Genomic DNA, 16,791 nt, shown 5'->3' with positions numbered 1-16,791 from the left:
TGTAGCCGGCATTTGCTTTTTTGTGGGTTCTTCTTTCCTCTACCCTTCTCCACCTTTTTAACCCCCTAACACTAGATAGGAGAGAAAAAAAAGATAGAAAGGAATGGGGGAGAGATTTTATTAGACTACTTCCAGATGAGTAAGAGCATCGAGTTCCTTGGGGCAAGTTTGATCTTCACCATCAGGATATCTAATTTCTTCTTTTGTTTCTTCTTTGCACATGACAACTACTTAACAAACCACGGGCAATTTAACAAACCACAGCCAACAACAACCAACAGCAAACAACTAACAACTACCCACCCATCCCGCCTCTCAAGGCTTTAGCATCTATAGCCCCTCGGAAAAGTCCCCAAAAGTCGCACAGTCCCGGAAACTATCTGCTGCTGGCAAAAATCACGCCCTTGCTAGAGCATGAGGCAAATCATAGCCAGCTGCTGTGGACAGTCTGAAGCAGCCCCATATCCCATACCTAGGATTAAAACAAAGACACATTCTTATACTATCTCTGTGATTTTTAAAGAAACCCAAAATCCAAAATTGTCACTACAGTGAAGTGTGCCTGCCATACATGCAGGCACACACCATCTGAGACCTTTTACCCATGAGCCATCTCACCGGCCCATGCTCAGCTTTCTCTTCCCTGTGATTGCTGGGATTTGAACTCAGGTCCTCATGCTTGACTGAGCCATCTCCTTGGCTTTCAATCCCTTCTGTATATGTGGTAAGGAAAGGAAGTGAGGGATGAAGAAGGGAACCTCATGCCAATAGACGGTTGGGTATCTACAGCTGACTGCCATTCTGTACTTCCCCGTATTGGCTCCCATCTTTACACGCTAGAGCAAAGTCACTGTGTGACCTTGGACAACTCTCCTGTCCACGTGTGGTGATCTGAACGATAACGACTCCAGTAGATTCTCAGATTGAATGTTTGATCCTCAGGTGAAGGAACCCTTTGGGAAGGACTAGGAGGTGTGGCCTTGTTGGAGGAGGGCTCTGAGGTTTCAAAAGCCCACGCCATTCCATCTGGTTCTTCCTTTCTGCCTTGTGCTTGTGGATCAGAGTGTAAGTTCTCAGCTACTGCTCCAGCACCATGTCTGTCTGCCTGCTGCTGTGTTCCCCGTCATAATGACCTCTAGCCCTCGGGAACTATGGGACCTAGTAACTTTTGCCTTGGTCCTGGTATTTCTTCACAACAATAGAAAAGTAACTTAGATAACACAGTTATATTCTGCAAGCCCCTGTTTGACTCTGTTCTGCATTACAGGCCATTCTGAACAGACAACTTCCTGCCTATCAGTTAGATACAATAAAGAATTCATTTAATCTTTTCTTTTAGTCACTGCAGGAAATGGTGACACCCACACACTGAAAAAATCTGGAAAGAAAGCCTACATTTTCTTGAACCCTGGTAGTCAGGCTTGACAACTAATGCCACTGCAATATCAGAATGGGTTTCTGTCTTGGGTAGTCACCCAATGCCCAAACAAGGCCTTGCACAAGGGATTGGGGTCAACCAGTTGCCCCGTGGCCTCTTGTTCTCCACTTTCGTACCTGTACTTTCCTTTCCTCAGTATCAGGGATTCAATCCTAGAGGCTTATGGTGGTTTGAATAGGAAGGATTCCCACAGACTCATACATTTGAATGCTTGGCCCACCATTAGGAGGTGTGGCCTTGCTGGAGTAGGTGTGGCCTTGTTAGAGTAAGTACATCACTGTGGGGTGAGCTTTGAGGTTTCCTGCATTCAGGCTCCGCCCAATGTGGAATTCCAGTCTCCTTGCTGCCTTTGGATCAAGAGAAATTTTGGTTCCTCTAGCATCAAGTCTTCCTCTACAATCCCATGCTTCCCACTATGATGATAATGGACTAAACTGAAACTCTAAGCCAGCCCCTGTTAAGTATTTTCCTGTAAGAAGAGTTGCCTTGGTCATGGTATCTTCTTCACAACAATGATATTCTAATTAAGACAGGAGTTGGTACCAAGAGTCGGGTATTGCTGTGATAGGCCTGACCATGCTTTCATTTAGTGTAATATGGCCTTTGGGACTGTGAGGTATTGCCGTGATAGGCTTTCACATGTTTTTGTTTGGAGGAATATGGACTTGGGGATTGTGGATTAGAAGAAAATCAGTTGAACGATTTAAGTGGGGCTATGGGTTATCCTAGTAGGAACATGGAAGGCGATGGTGCCAAAGGTGATTTGAACTGTGAGGGCCTGGCTCAAGTGGTTTCAAAGGATAATGTTTAATATGTTGCTTAGATATTCTGGTGAGGAATGTGGCTGCTTTTTGCCCTTGTCTGAAGAGTCTGCCTGAGGCTAAGGTGAAGAGATTTAGATTAATTACATTGAAAAGGAAATCTCGAAACAACCTAGCATGGACAGACTCTGGACCTGTGGGTCACTCTTATGGAGACAGTGTTTTGCAAATAGAGCAAGCTGTACAAGAAAAATACAAAATGTATGGTTCATGGAATTAAAGGGGCACCAGGGAGTAGAATGAAGCTGAATCCTGTGTTCAGGGAGATAAACAGATTAAAGTTATTAAGTAGAATTAAGGGAGTGGTGACCTCAGGGCCAGATCCCATCCAGCTAAGCTTCCATCTTGTGAAAAGGATGCTCCCCAAGGGACACTGCCACCTATTCTAAATTTACTATGTGTTTGCTGTTGTACAAGGGAGATTTCTTTCTTGTTAGGCATTGTGATGACCTGGTTATTGTTTTCATTTGGACATAGATGATATGACTGTGTGTCAAGTTGACAAGGAATAGACTCTTGGTTGTCAATTTGAATCTAGAATTTGGATCTAGGATGAACTACAATAAAGTCATGGAGAGCAAACCTGTGACCTGGATCTTGAAGCAGGGAGACAACATGCATTCGGTCCACAGCTTGAGGTGGGATGATACATGCTTTTGATCCAGATCAACACAAGCCGTTAATCCAGATCTTGAAGCATAGCAGCCATGCTTATGAAGATCTGCTAAAGAAAAGCTTAGGTCCAGGCATAGTGGTACATGAATTTAATCCAAACACTCGGGAGACAGAGGCATGCAGACCTCTGAGTTCAAGGTCAGTCTACAGAGCAAGTTCCAGGACAGCCAAGCTTAGACGCTGAAGGAAAACGATAGAAAACAGAAAGCTGGCAAAGATGTCATTGAACAAAGGGGCCATGTTCTAGTCTCAGCAAGCAGCAGAACTCAGCAGCTTCGGCCACATGGCTCTCTCCCCCATAGCTAAGGAAAGTCATGGGGGCAGATGAGGGACATGGAGGATCAGAGAGGCCATTGCATGAAGCTGTGAGGTTGCCTTAGAGACCCCGAGATGCTCGAGATGCCAGAGCTGTGGGATACCTGCTGAGGAAAGCTTCGAAGAGGAAGCAGAACCAACCCAACAGAAGGAAGTGTGTCGCAGTCAACAAGGCTGAAAGCAGCCTGATGGAGATGCAGAGTTGGGAGTTTGTCCAGCTGGCTGTCGGTCTTGCTTTGGTCCATCTATTTCCATACATAGTTCCCTTTCCTCCATTTTGGAATGGCAATGCCTGTGGTGGAAGCATGTGATCTGGTTTTTCGATGTTGATTTTATAGGGGATTACAGCTAAGTGACAGCATGTATCTCGGGAGAGACTTCTGAGCTTTGGAGTTTTAAACAAGCTGGAGACTCAGAGAATATGCAGAGTTCTGAAGTTGGACTAAATACATTTTTGCATTATGTTATGGCTACAAGCCTTGTGGTTTGAATAGGAATGGTCCCCACAGACTCGTGTATTTGAATGCTTGGCCATACGGCGTGGCACTGTTAGGTGTGGCCTTGTTGGAGGAAGTTTGTCACCATGGAGGCTGGCTTTGAGATCTCCTATGCTGAAGCCACACCAAGTGTGGCACATAGTCCCCTTCTGCTACCTGTGGATCAAGACGTAGAACTCCCAGCTCCTTCTCCAGCACCATGTCTGCCTGCACGCTGCCGTGCTTTCTGCCATGATGATAATGGACTGAACCTCTGAACCTGTAAGCCAGCCCCGGTTAAATGTTGTCCTTTATAAGAGCTGCCTTGGTCATGGTGTCTGCTCACAGCAATGAAGCCCTAAGACACCTTTCCAGCCCAAAGATCTGAGTTCAGTCCTAGAGCTGGGCATGGTGAGACTTGCCTGGTTTTGCTATTGTTGTTTTTAATATGTACTTTTATTTCATGTGTCTGGGTATTCCATCCACATACTTGTCTATACAACACTTGCATGCATTGTCTGTGGAGGCCAGAGGAAGGCAATTCCCCTGGAACTGGACAGTCTGTGAGGTGTCATGTGGGTGCTGAGAATCAAACCTGGGTCCTCTGGGAGAACAGCTAGTGCCTTGACCACTGAGCCTTCTCTCTAGGGCAAACTATCCACAGGCTTGTAATCTCAGTGCTGGGGAGGCAGAGACAGCCAGTCTAACCCACTCTCAGAGAACTGAGAGACCTTGCTTCAAACAGGGTGACGTGAGGGTGGGAATGGTAAGTGACTCTGCAGGCATCCTAGTCAGGGTTACTCCTGCTATGATGGAACACCATGACCAAAGCAACTCAGGGAGGAAAGGGATCATTTGGCTTATACTTCCTCAGCACTGTTCATTGAAAGAAGTCGGGGCAGGAACTCAAGCAGGGCAGGACCCTCGAGGCAGGAGCTGATACAAAGGCCATGGAGGGGTGTTACTTACTGGCTTGCTTCTCCTGGCTTGCCCAGCCTGCTTTCTTATAGAACCCAGGACCACTAGCCCAGGAATGGCAACACCCTCCAATGGGGCAGGGCCCTCCCCCAGTGATCATTAATTAAGAAAATGCTTAATAAGCTTGACTACAGCCCAAACGTATGGAGGCATTTTCTCGCTTGAGGTTCTATTCTCTCAGATGACTCTAGCTTGTGTCAGGTTGACATTAAAAAAAAAAAAAAAAAACAGCCCACGAAGCAAGTAAAGGTACTAAATCCAGACTCCAGGTCCCACCGCAAGTAAAGGGACTGAATCCTAACTCCAGGTCCATAGATTAGGCAAGAACTCATGACACTAAGCTATAGCCATAACCCTTATTTGTTAAATCCTGTAGTTCAGGCTGGCCTTGAATTCACCATGTAGCTGAGGCTGGCCTTGAATACCTAATCTTAGATCTACCTCCCAAGTGCTGGAGTTACAGGCATGCTATCATGCCTGGCTTTTTTTTTTTAAGATTTATTTATTTATTTTATGTATATGAGTATACTGTAGCTGTCTTCAGACGCACCAGAAGAGAGCACTGGATCCCATTACAGATGGTTGTAAGCCACCACATGGTTGCTGGGAATTGAACTCAGTTTCTGTAGAAGAGGAGTCAGTGCCCTTAACCACTGAGCCATCTCTCCAGCCCCATGCCTGGCTTTTTATTGTCTTTAACAAGAATGGGTTTTCCCATGATCCTTTGCTCTCTGGAACGGTGTGGGTGCAAAACAATAGCAGAATTGAGGGTTACAGAAAGCCAAATTCTTACTTAACTGGGAGTCCCCTGCTTAGCAAAATGAAGCCGTTGAAACATGTGATTTTTCTCCTCACCCCACACCTGTTCCAGCCCTGACCTGCCAGGCAGCAGCAAGTACTGGCAAGTGAGAATAGAATGCTGCCGTGCTCCCTCTGATTCACAGCTGTGCTCCCTCTGAACTGTAACACACAGGTAGACTCCTAAGGTAGGAAAAGAATGACTTCCTGGGCTTGGCACCCTGTCCCAAACCTATATCACTACTCACAGTTAGTCTAAAACACTTCACCCCCTCAGAAGCCCTCTCTGGAACATTCTGGGAGTCCTTTCCCTAAAAGTACATGCATAGCCTTCAGCCTTTTTAGAGACCTCTATATACCCAGGCTCCATCATATCTGCCCTCCCCTAGTGGCTATGTCCTTTCAAGAAGTTAGCTGGTGTGTGTCCACACTGGTACCTACAAGCCCAGAGGTCAGGATACGAAGCCTCTGCCTCTCCAGAGACTGTATCTCCCAAGCCGTTTTGTTCGTAAATACTCACAAGCCTCCACTGGGAGTCATTCCTCCCTACCTAAACATACTTCACTCAACACTTCAGCCAGCCACAGGTCAAAACTAGTCAGAAAAAACCCATGTCAGTAACGAGCATGTGCAGACTTCTCTTGGTGTCATTCCCTAAACCCTATGACGTAGCAGCCATCCACCTCCTCAGCATCTTCTCTCACTAGGTGTTACACTGAGAACTGATTCTGAGTACACTGGAGGCCGTGTATAGGCTGTGCTAAGGCTTTCCACTTTGTACAAGGGACTTAGTCATCTCGGCAGCTTTGGTAACCTCCAGTGTCCCGGTACCCATCCCCTATGGATTTTGAGAGATGAGACTGTACCATTCTTCTGGTTTGGAAAAAGATAGGAACCATTTCAGACCCCAGAAACTTTTAGATGTCTATTGTTTGGACAAATACTCTTTGTTTGTTTGTTTGGTTTTATTTTCTAAGACAGAGTTTCTCTTTGTAACAGCCTTGACTGTCCTGGGTCTCACTTTGTAGTCTGGCTAGCCTTGAACTCATAGAGATCCACTTTCCTCTGCCTTCTGAGTGCTAGGGTTAAAGGCATGCACTACCACACCTGAGATTGAACACACACACACACACACACACACACACACACACACACACACACACACATTTATAATATTATAAGCTTTAAAGCACCAGAGCTCGGCAGATATCCCCTCTATGCTATTTCGTCTACCAGTCAATGACCCCGAGATATCACTTGCTGTGTTTCACCTGAGCTGCTCTTAACTCCAAGAGGTGGGCCCTCATGGCAATCCTCACACGATTCACCCACCCCATGGCACCTTCTTCCTTCTTCCCCCTCTTTCTTCGTGGTCTCTGCCTCAGACCTTAAGCCTGGAGACTGAAGCCCCACCTACCTTTCTTCTGCCCAGCTACAGGCTGTAGGCATCTTTATTCAACCAATACTTTTAAATTAAGGAGTAAGGTTTGCACAACAAAAACTGACATACATGAGAATTCACTCATCTTGAAGCAACTAGACCTTGGCATACAGAATTTGGCAGTATAATACATGCAACAGACAAACTACAACAATTCCCCTTTTTGTCTAAATAAAAAAATAAGAGAAAGCGTCTTTCTCTTACAATAATAAACAGCATACAATAGGAACAGAAATAAAACAATTATGAGAATTACCAGGTAGGATTTATATTCATAATGTCCATTCCATTTATATTTGGCAACTTAGATAAAGTATTCTATTATCTATCTTGGTGATGAACAAATTATTCATAAGCCACAAACACAGACCCTGTCCCCAGAACAAACAACCATGTATCCCGAAATCCAGAAGGCTTCCCATCTTCATGAGAGGCGCCGGGTGACAGCTGGGGAAGGGGGGAGGCAGACAACGGTGTCACCTGCTCTGCTTCCTGTCCATCTGAAGCAGGTGTTCAGACTGGAGAACCTAGTCACCGGCAGAGAGGGGACTAAGACATGGAGGTCTTCTAGACTAAGCACACAGGTCAGAGAGGGGTTAGAGGCTGCCAGAGGGTAAGACTGTACAATACAGCCAAGAATGGGAGCTGGAGTGTGGGGACTGGTGGCCAGGATGAGGAGAGCAGAAGTCCAGCTTAATATCTTTCGATAGTTTTTATTGTCTTTTTTTTTTTTGTTTTTTGTTTTTTGTTTTTCGAGACAGAGTTACTCTGTGTAGCCCTGGCTGTCCTGGAACTCACTCTGTAGACCAGGCTGGCCTCGAACTCAGAAATCCGCCTGCCTCTGCCTCCCAAGTGCTAGGATTAAAGGCATGCACCACCACAGCCCGGCTTTATTGTCTTTTTTTTAAAAAAGAGTTGATTTATTAGTATTATGTGTATGTGTGCTAAGAGGCCAAGGGACAACTTATTGGTGTTGTTGGTTGGTTGGTTTGAGACAGGGTCTCTCTACATAGCCCTGGTTGTCCTGGAACTCACTATGTAGAACAAATTGGCTCTGAATCTCTTGCCTCTGTCTCCCAATTGCTGAGGTTAAAGGTGTGTTCCCACTATGTTCAGCTTCAGAGAACACTGTTGTGAAGTCAGTTTTCTTCTTTTACTTTTATGTGGGCCCCCAGGACTAAACTCAAGTGGTCAGGTTCTCCCCAGCTTGAATGGTAAGCATATTACCCCTTTTGACAGCCCTGGTACTTTTTATTGCAACCACGGTAAGAAGCACGATTTTTTACCATGACTCCAAATACACACCTGAGTGTACGCACAGTAAAGCTGAAATTAAAAGACACAAAAGTAACAAGATATCATGCTTTGTGTGATGTGCCCTAATATTTTCTACTCTATTAAAAAAAAATTGCTGGTCTCAACCCACTAATTTACCATTTAGTTCCCCAGTAGATCACAGCTTGCAGCTCAAAGACTCAGCCTGACTTGGTCTTGGGGACATTAGAGGCACTCTGACGCCTTCAAACCTCTGCTCTGTGAGTGTTGAACTTTCCAGCCAGTGATCTGCAGACACTACGTGCAGTGCATATTTGGTAGCAGGCATGCTACAGAGTGGGAGAGCACAGAGCAGGAGAGTCACAGGCAGACCATCTACACAGTCACATGCTTCACAGCCATGACACCCGAGGACACTCGGCCACTGGAAAACACTGAAGACAGGTGGCACTCCATCCTGAACCTCAGAAAGCTAATAGATGGGTCCCTACTCCTCTCGGTTGGAATGCCCCGCCACAGAGGGCCCAGGATGTGGCTTCTCCACGTCCTTATTCTTCCTCTCAGCCCAGAACAGCACCAAGTCCAGAGCAGAATCAGATGGTGGTGCTCACCGGAAGAACGGGGTAGCTGGACTGGCCATGGATGCTACTGGACAGTCTTTCAGGACTCAGATAGGAGGCCTGGTTAGGGGGTGTCCTCAGGACTGGGGGTGGAGTGTCCCTTTATGCATTTAAAGCTGGTTCAGAGCTCACTCTGTTTGCTGAGTAAAAGCTTTACAGGAACTCAGAAATCTCAGGGATATTTCTGAGGCAGACCTAACAACCAAAGTTTGAGCTCCAGGACCCACAGGGTGAATCATTATTTCTTCTTCTTCTTCTTCTTCTTCTTCTTCTCCTCCTCCTCCTCCTCCTCCTCCTCCTCCTCCTCCTCCTCCTCCTCCTTCTCCTCCTCCTCCTCCTCCTCCTCCTCCTCCTCCTCCTCCTCTTTCTCCTCCTCTTCCTCCTCCCCTTCCTCCTCTTTCTCCTTCTTTGTTTTGTTTGTTTATTTTGAGACAGCCTCTCTTTCTTTCTACATAGCCCTGACTGAATGTCCTGGAACTCACTCTGTACACCAGGCTGGTCTCAACTTCAGAGATCTGCCTGCCTCTGCCTCCTCAGTGCTAGAATTAAAGGTGTGCACCATCGCTGTCAGGCAGGTGAAAGGGCTTGTTTAAAAAAGGCATTTCTCATAAAAAATTTGGCTTTATTTCTTCCAACTCCCTTATAAAGTTCTAAGGGGGAAGTAAGTCACTTTGAAGACATCCCAAGCTCTGATTACAATTGCTTCTGTGATGTCTTAGTTAGGCTTTTACTGCTGTGAACAGACACCATGACCAAGGCAACTCTTATAAGGACAACATTTAAGTGTGGCTGGCTTACAGGTCCATTATCATCAAGGCAGGAGCATGGCAGCATCCAGGGAGCCATTGTGGAGGCAGAACTAAGAGTTCTAAATCTTCATCTGAAGGCTGCTAGCAGAATACTGGCTTCCAGGCAGCTAGGATGAGGGTCTTAAAGCCCATGCCCACAGTGACATACTTACTCCAACAAGGCCACACCTTCTAATAGTGCCACTCCCTGGACCAAGCATATACAAACCATCACACATGAGGTCCTGTGGGAGAGGAGCTGGAGCCTGTGAAATCACACAAAACTCTTTCCCACTGCAGGACTCCTGGTCCTTGCATTCACTTGCCAACAGCTCCCCTGTGGCCTGCCCTGGGGCTTATACGACTCCAGAAGAGCTACGGAGGCTGCCGTATGGCCTGCCCACAGATTTGGGAAGCAGAAAAGCCACTGGGTAACAAGAATGGGTCAGGAAGACACAGAACTGGGCGACTGGGGTGAGTCAGCAGGGTGTGACGGCTGCCTCTGTTCGGTCCCTCTTAGAACAGTCAAGTCTCCTGCAGGCTGATGGCCACCTGAGGTTAACTGGGCACCTCTAGGGCAGGTGCTGCTTGAGGGTGACTGGCAGTCTTAGCTAGAAAGAGACAACCCACCACCACCACCCACCCCATCCCCCAGCATCTTGGTATCCCCCAGTACAGGCCTCTGACCAGAGCTTAAACTGACTGGGAAACAGCCTCCGCACGGAGGTCTCTTTAACCTGGCCAAGTGTCCACTAGGGACTTGGCCACAAAGGCTCAATGGAAGAGGGATTGTCATTGTCAACCCTGAGGGAGCAGAAGCATGAAAGAATCTAGATCCCCGTACTGCCTTAGTGAGCCAGTTTATGGGCTTCAGGCAGCAAGGATATTCAGTCTGCACCTCAGTCTGGAAGAGAGACTTTTTTTTTTTTTTTTAATCTTGGATCACCTTCTGAGGTGGCCAGAGATGATCAGAGAACTGGGTGGCTACTGACCGCATAGTGCTTTCCACTCAGAGAGCTGCCTGACACTTGTCCTGACTCACCTGCTCAGCTCTGGACTTGCCACTGAATCCAGGAGCCCTTGCCCGATGGCTGGCTCACTTGGATCGGCTACAGGAACGAGCAGAGGTATCAGAGTGCGCAAGGACGTAAAGGGCAGAGAGGAGGCAGAGCAGCCAATGAGACAGAGAGCTCAGCACAGCTTAGGTGACTGCGGTGGTGCAGAAGGGAGACCTCGCAGTGAGAGGGTACCCTAGGGACACTCTTTCTGCTTTGAGACCGTATACAGGACCAAGTGGCTAATAAGCCAACTCAGGCCAGGCTGCTCAGGGACCCCAGGTCTTAGGAGTGCCCATGGCCAAAGGCTTCACTGAGGCAGGGGGGAAGAGGGATGAGGACGGGGATGGTGATGGGGGGGACAGGAGGGATGAGGATGGGGGGATGGGGATGGGGAGGCCCTCACTATAGGCCCTCACAGGGTTAAAGTTCATTTTTTTGTTTTTTTTAATAATATTTTTTATTTATATGAGTACACACACTATAGCTATTTTCAGAAGAGGGCATCAGATCTCATTACAGACGGTTGTGAGCCACCATGTGGTTGCTGGGAATTGAACTCAGAACCTTTGGAAGAGCAGTCAGTGCCCTTAACCGCTGAGCCATCTCTCCAGCCCAGGGTTAAAGTTCATCATCACACATTTATCTTCTGCCGTCTCTCTGTGCAGCTTGATGCCCTTTATAATGCCCTGAAGCTCATATTACTCATGGTTCAACAACAAATCCAGGAGCCAGTGAGATGGTTCAGCCAGTAAAGGCACTGGCTGCCAAGCCTGATGACCTGGGTTCAATCTCCAATATGCACATGGAAGGAGAGGACTGGACAACACTGAATTCCACAAGCTGTCCTGTGACTTCCACATACGCTTTGCACAAACACAAATGCACACACACACACACACACACACACATGCAATAAATAAATGAAAATTTAAAATTAACAGAAACTAACAAAACAATAGGTCTAAACTGAAAAGGTCAAGGTGATCTCGCCTTCTCCTTACCCTGTCCAGGTCGAGTCTTGAGCACAGCATCCTGGGTATTCAGGCACTCGCTACCACACAAGGCGAGCACTGAGCCCAAGGCATTCCCCAGCTGCAGCCCAAACCACTCAAAAGCCCAGTGCCTTTAATCAAGTGGCATAAAGAGCCATAAAAACACGGGGTGGGGGGGGAGGATAAGAGCAGATCTGGAGGGGACCAGAGGTAACACAGCGGACTTTACACGACTTTACTTTACGAGAGGCAGAGTGAGAGGCCAAGGCACAGGAAAGCTAAGAGCCAAGGAGATGAGGATACCGAGATCCATGAGCACTTGACCTCTCTGGGGACATCCGGCTCCGAGCTGGATGACACTCAGTTCTGTGAGGCCCTGTTGTGACAGGGTTGAGAAGACGGAGGGCACACTCCAAACCTTGACAGAGCCCAACCTGGGGTGAGGAGCCACTGTTTACAGGAGGTGTCTGCCTGATGCTTCCTCCTGGTGGGGGTTCTGAGTGACTGTTTTGAGCATGCCTAGCTTGTGGGCCCTGCTCAGCACTGGGAAGTTATTTGAAGGCTAGCACCCGGCAGGGGGCAGGGCTGTTCAGTGGTTATCTACCCAGGCTCACTGCCTGCTCAGGTGTCTTGGCCCAGCAAACTCGAGCCTCCCTTGAGCCGACAAAAAAAAAAAAAAACTCCAAAAATAAACAAACAAACAAACTCCAGCTGTCTACACTCTTCAGAGGCTTGGGCAGTGGTAGTCATGCATGTGCACTCACCCACTATCTCGTTCTCCTCCAGATTGATAGTCTCCAGTGCAGGCAAGGTGGTCAGCTGCTCTGGGAAGTCTTGAAACTGGTTCCGGGACAGGTCGATGGCCCTGAGGTGCTGCAGGCTGCTGACCTCGTTGGGGAGGCGATAGAGGTAGTTGCCCTCCAGGCGTAGCTCTGCCACAGGATTGAAGAAGGGACAGTTAGGAGGAAAGGAAGGCCTTCCCAGAGACCACAAGAGGCCACCAGGCCTGTTCCTGGTACCCTGGCCAGGAGGACACTGAGAAAGATCCTGCCTCACAGAAAGGCCCCAAATGGATGACTCCAGGTCTGTTTACACCCACCACTGCCCAGGGCTGCTTCTGCCATTATTCCAGCAGAGGTATTCCACTTTGGCTGTGTAGGAGGGTCTCCTAACAGAAGCTGGGGCCCAAAGACACAAGTATGATGGCTCCCTCAGACCTTGTGATTGTGTCAGGATATGCCCAAGTGTCATACTGCTGTCGGAAGCCCGGTTCTGTCATGTGTCCTTATTCTCCACATGGCTACTACCAACCAGATGTGAACAAGTTCTTCCCCTGAAGTGGTCACTGCAAAGCTCATCAGTGGTCTTTGAGAGGGACCCTAATGAGTAGGCCCAGACAGCACTGAGAGATGGACCAGGCCAGAGGCTGAGGGACAGGGACCAGGCCAGAGGCTGAGAGATGTAGATCAGAGCAGAAGCTGAAGCTGAAAAAGCTTCACAGAAAAGTCTCCTGGGCCAGGCATCACGGTATACCTTTAATCCCAACAGGATTAAGAGAGGAGACAGAGGCAGGTGGAGCTCTGTGAGTTCAAGGCCAGCCTGGTCGACAGAGTGAGTTCCAGGATAGCCAGAACTGCCTAGAGAGACCCAACAATCAATAACAGCAACAACCAAAAAGAAAGAAAGAAAAGAAGCAAGCTCCCACCATCGGCTGTTTTCGAGAACTCCCTGCTGCTCCATGCTGCACTTGAGATTTTTCCTGCCTTTTAGTTCTTTAAGTCACAGAAAAGCAAACCCCATCAAGATCCTGAGATGGCGACAGGAACATAAAGCAAGGAAGTAATGACCACAGACAAGAGGAAGCAGCTTCCTGCGAGGGGCGGCGGGGATTCTGAAGAATTGGAGGAGATGCTTCACACAACGCTGTGGACGTTCTATAACTCGGCTAGCCTGAGAGGTGCCTATTTTGCGATGACTTACTTATTAGCTCTGTTCATGTCATATGTGTCTCTGTCTTTCTTTCTATACCATGAAAACCAATAAAAGTATAAGGCGGGTGTAACTATGTGGCCATAGTATGACCACTGGAAATACAGTTAAATAAAAGAGTGCAGTACAGGAGGAAGGAGGAGGCTCTCACAGGGGCCCTCATAGAGGAAGAGGCAAAAAACAAACAAACAAACCAAAAACCAAGCTAGGAGGAACAGGGCAGGGAACACACTGTAGGGCTACGGCGGGACATCAAGAGACCCTGCTCAACCCCCATCCTGGCTACTCTGGCTGACTTAGGCATTATGTCCGTTTAGATCCTAGTTTCCTTATCTGACAGAGAGGTCGGGACATGCCTGCCTTGTGGGGATGTGGAGAGCTATGGACAGTTCACACAGAGAAAGCACCAGGAGAGGGAGGGAATAGGGTCTCTGTTTCTGGAGTGGGGACAGGCCATTCCGGGAACAAGACTGTAAGGCCATCCACAGGTCATCTTACAGTAGGCTATTTGTCTGTGATACAACTGTCTCAACTCTATCTGGCCCAAAGGAAATGGAGACCTTGAATTGTCACACCAAGTCCCTCAGTTCTTCTACCCAGAGTCAAGTTTGTGGATATGTGACCGACACAGCTGCATAGGGTCCCATTCCTTTGGAGTGGAATGACGACATGCTACATTTTGTCTGTTTTGAGACTCAGCCTCATCATAGCCTGAGCTGGCCACAAACTCAAGATCTTCCTGCTTCGGGCTCCCAAGCTCTGGGATTACAGGGGTGTCCCAGCATGGCTGGCTTCTATGTGTCATCTTGAAAGCTTTCATCATTTCATCATTATACTTGGCTCTGTTTTATAAGCAGCTCTGCGTTGTGATACCTGTGCTCACATGTAGGTCTGCCTCCATCTCCGGGCTATCTGCAGCCTCCCTTTCCCTCTCCTTTGGGCCCCGTGATCTGCCTGACCTGTGCTAGGCTTTGCTCTGAACTTCCTCCAGCAGGAAGCATCAGCCAGGCTTGTGTACCGTGTGTTGTCTCAGGCTGGGACACAGTGGTTGTCCCTTATCCCACCCCTACCCAGGGACCTTGGGCTGCAGGACTGTAGTGTACCCAGTGTGGGTGGCCAGTTAGAGACTGAATCTTGGCAGAAGTGACCCTGAGCCATCCCTGCCCCAGATGTCAGGTACCAAACAGGCCTTGATGCCCAGAGTTAAAAATGGAGGGATGGAGCTATCTGTCTGCTCAAAGGTGGGGGCGAGGGGGGGCCTCTCTGTTAAGGGAGACACCTGGTCAGTGTGAACTGTGGTACTCTAGCGTCTGCTAAGAGCAGAACAGCGGCTATGAGGCCTGACTGTGCACATACTGGCATCTGGCATCGTGGGTGGTCCAGGGCAGGGAATGGCCTACTTCTGTTTTTCCTTTTTACCTGCCTAAGCCTGTCTCAAATGGGTCTCTTTGGCCCACTCACAGCACCTCTGGAAGCCAGTGATAAAGCATAAGTTGTCTAATTCCAGGCTTTTGCGCGTGAGCTAACTGCCGTAAATGCACTTCAAACAGGTTTTGTGTGACATGAAGATGAAGGGTGTGACTCATCCTAAGTCCTTATTTTTCCTTACTTTGACGTTAACCAGAAAATGAAAGGCAGCACAGCACGGCAAGCTACGTGAGTGGCAGCCAGTGAAAGCTTTCTGTTTATTTTATAGCAAGTCCCTCAGAACCGGAGTCTAGCACTCCATTTCTGCAGCCAGCCCAGCCCCTGAGTGCTCCATGTTCTCAAAGGGCTCCTGTGATGCAGGACTTGGGTTAATGGCCTGCCCTAAGATCCGTATAGCCCACCTTAGGGTCTGCCACAGTCAGGGTTCAGAACCTTGTTCCCTTCTGCAGGGCCTCTGTACACTGTATATATACACACACACACATATACACATACACATGCACGCATGCACACATATACCCCCATGTATATACCACACACACATACACACATGCATATGCATGCATACACACACACAGAGGCATCACACACCCACAGATATACACACACAGACACACACACACACGTACATATGCACATGCACACACAGAGGTACCACACACCCACAGATACTCTCTCTCACACACACACACACACATACACACGTGTGCATGCACACACAGAGACACCACACACGGATACACACACAGGTGCACACACACATACACACACGCCACACCCACTAGCTACACTGTAAATCCTCTGCTCTGTGATGCTAAGGCAGGAACTTCACATGATTCTTTGTTTCTAGCCCAGCCTCCTTCCAGACTCACATGGTCACTCAGTAAGTATCCAATGAGTGATGGGAGAGGATGTCACATGGTGCCCCCAAGTCTCCTCTCTTTGGCGACATCTTGAACCCCAGGTCCAATTAGTAGATTCCAAGGCCTGCTCCATGCGACCAAAGATCCCTTCAGCAGCTGGATTCACGGATACACTACGCCTGAATCATAAAAGACTCTCTATCTAATGGGGTTCATTGTCAGGCATCCAGTACCCAGGAGGCTCAGGAAGGAAGAACACTGAATTCAGGCATCTGGAATCCCATGTCTCCCAAACTCTGCTGTCTGGATAACGGTTACCAGGTTACAGTGTTGAGGCAATGTTAGACATCTAGCCTACTGTGCCCTGGCCAAACAGCGTCATCTCATGCTGAAAAGGCTGCTGCCTTGGGGTCCTCACACTTACAGTTTGATTGATTGAGTGTTTTGTTTTGTTTTTTCGAGACAGGGTTTCTGTGTAGCCCTGGCTGTCCTGGAACTCACTCTGTAGACCAGGCTGGCCTCGAACTCAGAAATCCACCTGCCTCTGCCTCCCAAGTGCTGGGATTAAAGGCGTGCACCACCACCGCCCGGCCGATTGATTGATTTTTTAATTCCTTCCCTTTCTTCTCCTCCCCCTTTCCCTTTCTTCTGTGGTGATGGCATCTCCTGCAGCCAGGGCTAGCCTTGCATTCATCAGGGAGCTGAGGATGACCTTCATCTCCCGACTCTCCTGTGCTAGAACTACAGGTGTGTATCACCACACCTCATGTATGGTGTTGGCAATCAAACTCAGAGCTTTGTGCAAGCTAGGCAAACGTTTTACAAATGGGCTACCT

At 48.2% G+C, this 16,791-nt stretch overlaps 1 protein-coding gene across 3 annotated transcripts in view; it reads right to left on the bottom strand.

The window, feature by feature from the left end:
• Lrrc20 (leucine rich repeat containing 20) overlaps positions 1 to 16,791 on the bottom strand; it is a 99,748-nt gene that overhangs the window by 18,749 nt on the left and 64,208 nt on the right. For all 3 annotated transcript variants that reach the window (XM_028776882.1, XM_028776883.1, XM_028776884.1), the window contains exon 4: positions 12,440 to 12,607. In XM_028776882.1, coding sequence (XP_028632715.1) covers positions 12,440 to 12,607 — 168 coding nt within the window. The remainder of the gene's footprint in view (positions 1 to 12,439; positions 12,608 to 16,791) is intronic.

The sequence above is a fragment of the Grammomys surdaster genome, unplaced genomic scaffold (assembly GCF_004785775.1).
Source record: "Grammomys surdaster isolate TR1022 unplaced genomic scaffold, NIH_TR_1.0 273, whole genome shotgun sequence".
NCBI classification, from domain to species: Eukaryota; Metazoa; Chordata; class Mammalia; order Rodentia; family Muridae; genus Grammomys; species Grammomys surdaster.
The sequence above is the reverse complement of the archived record's forward strand: the minus strand, read 5'-3'. Positions and strand labels throughout refer to the sequence as shown.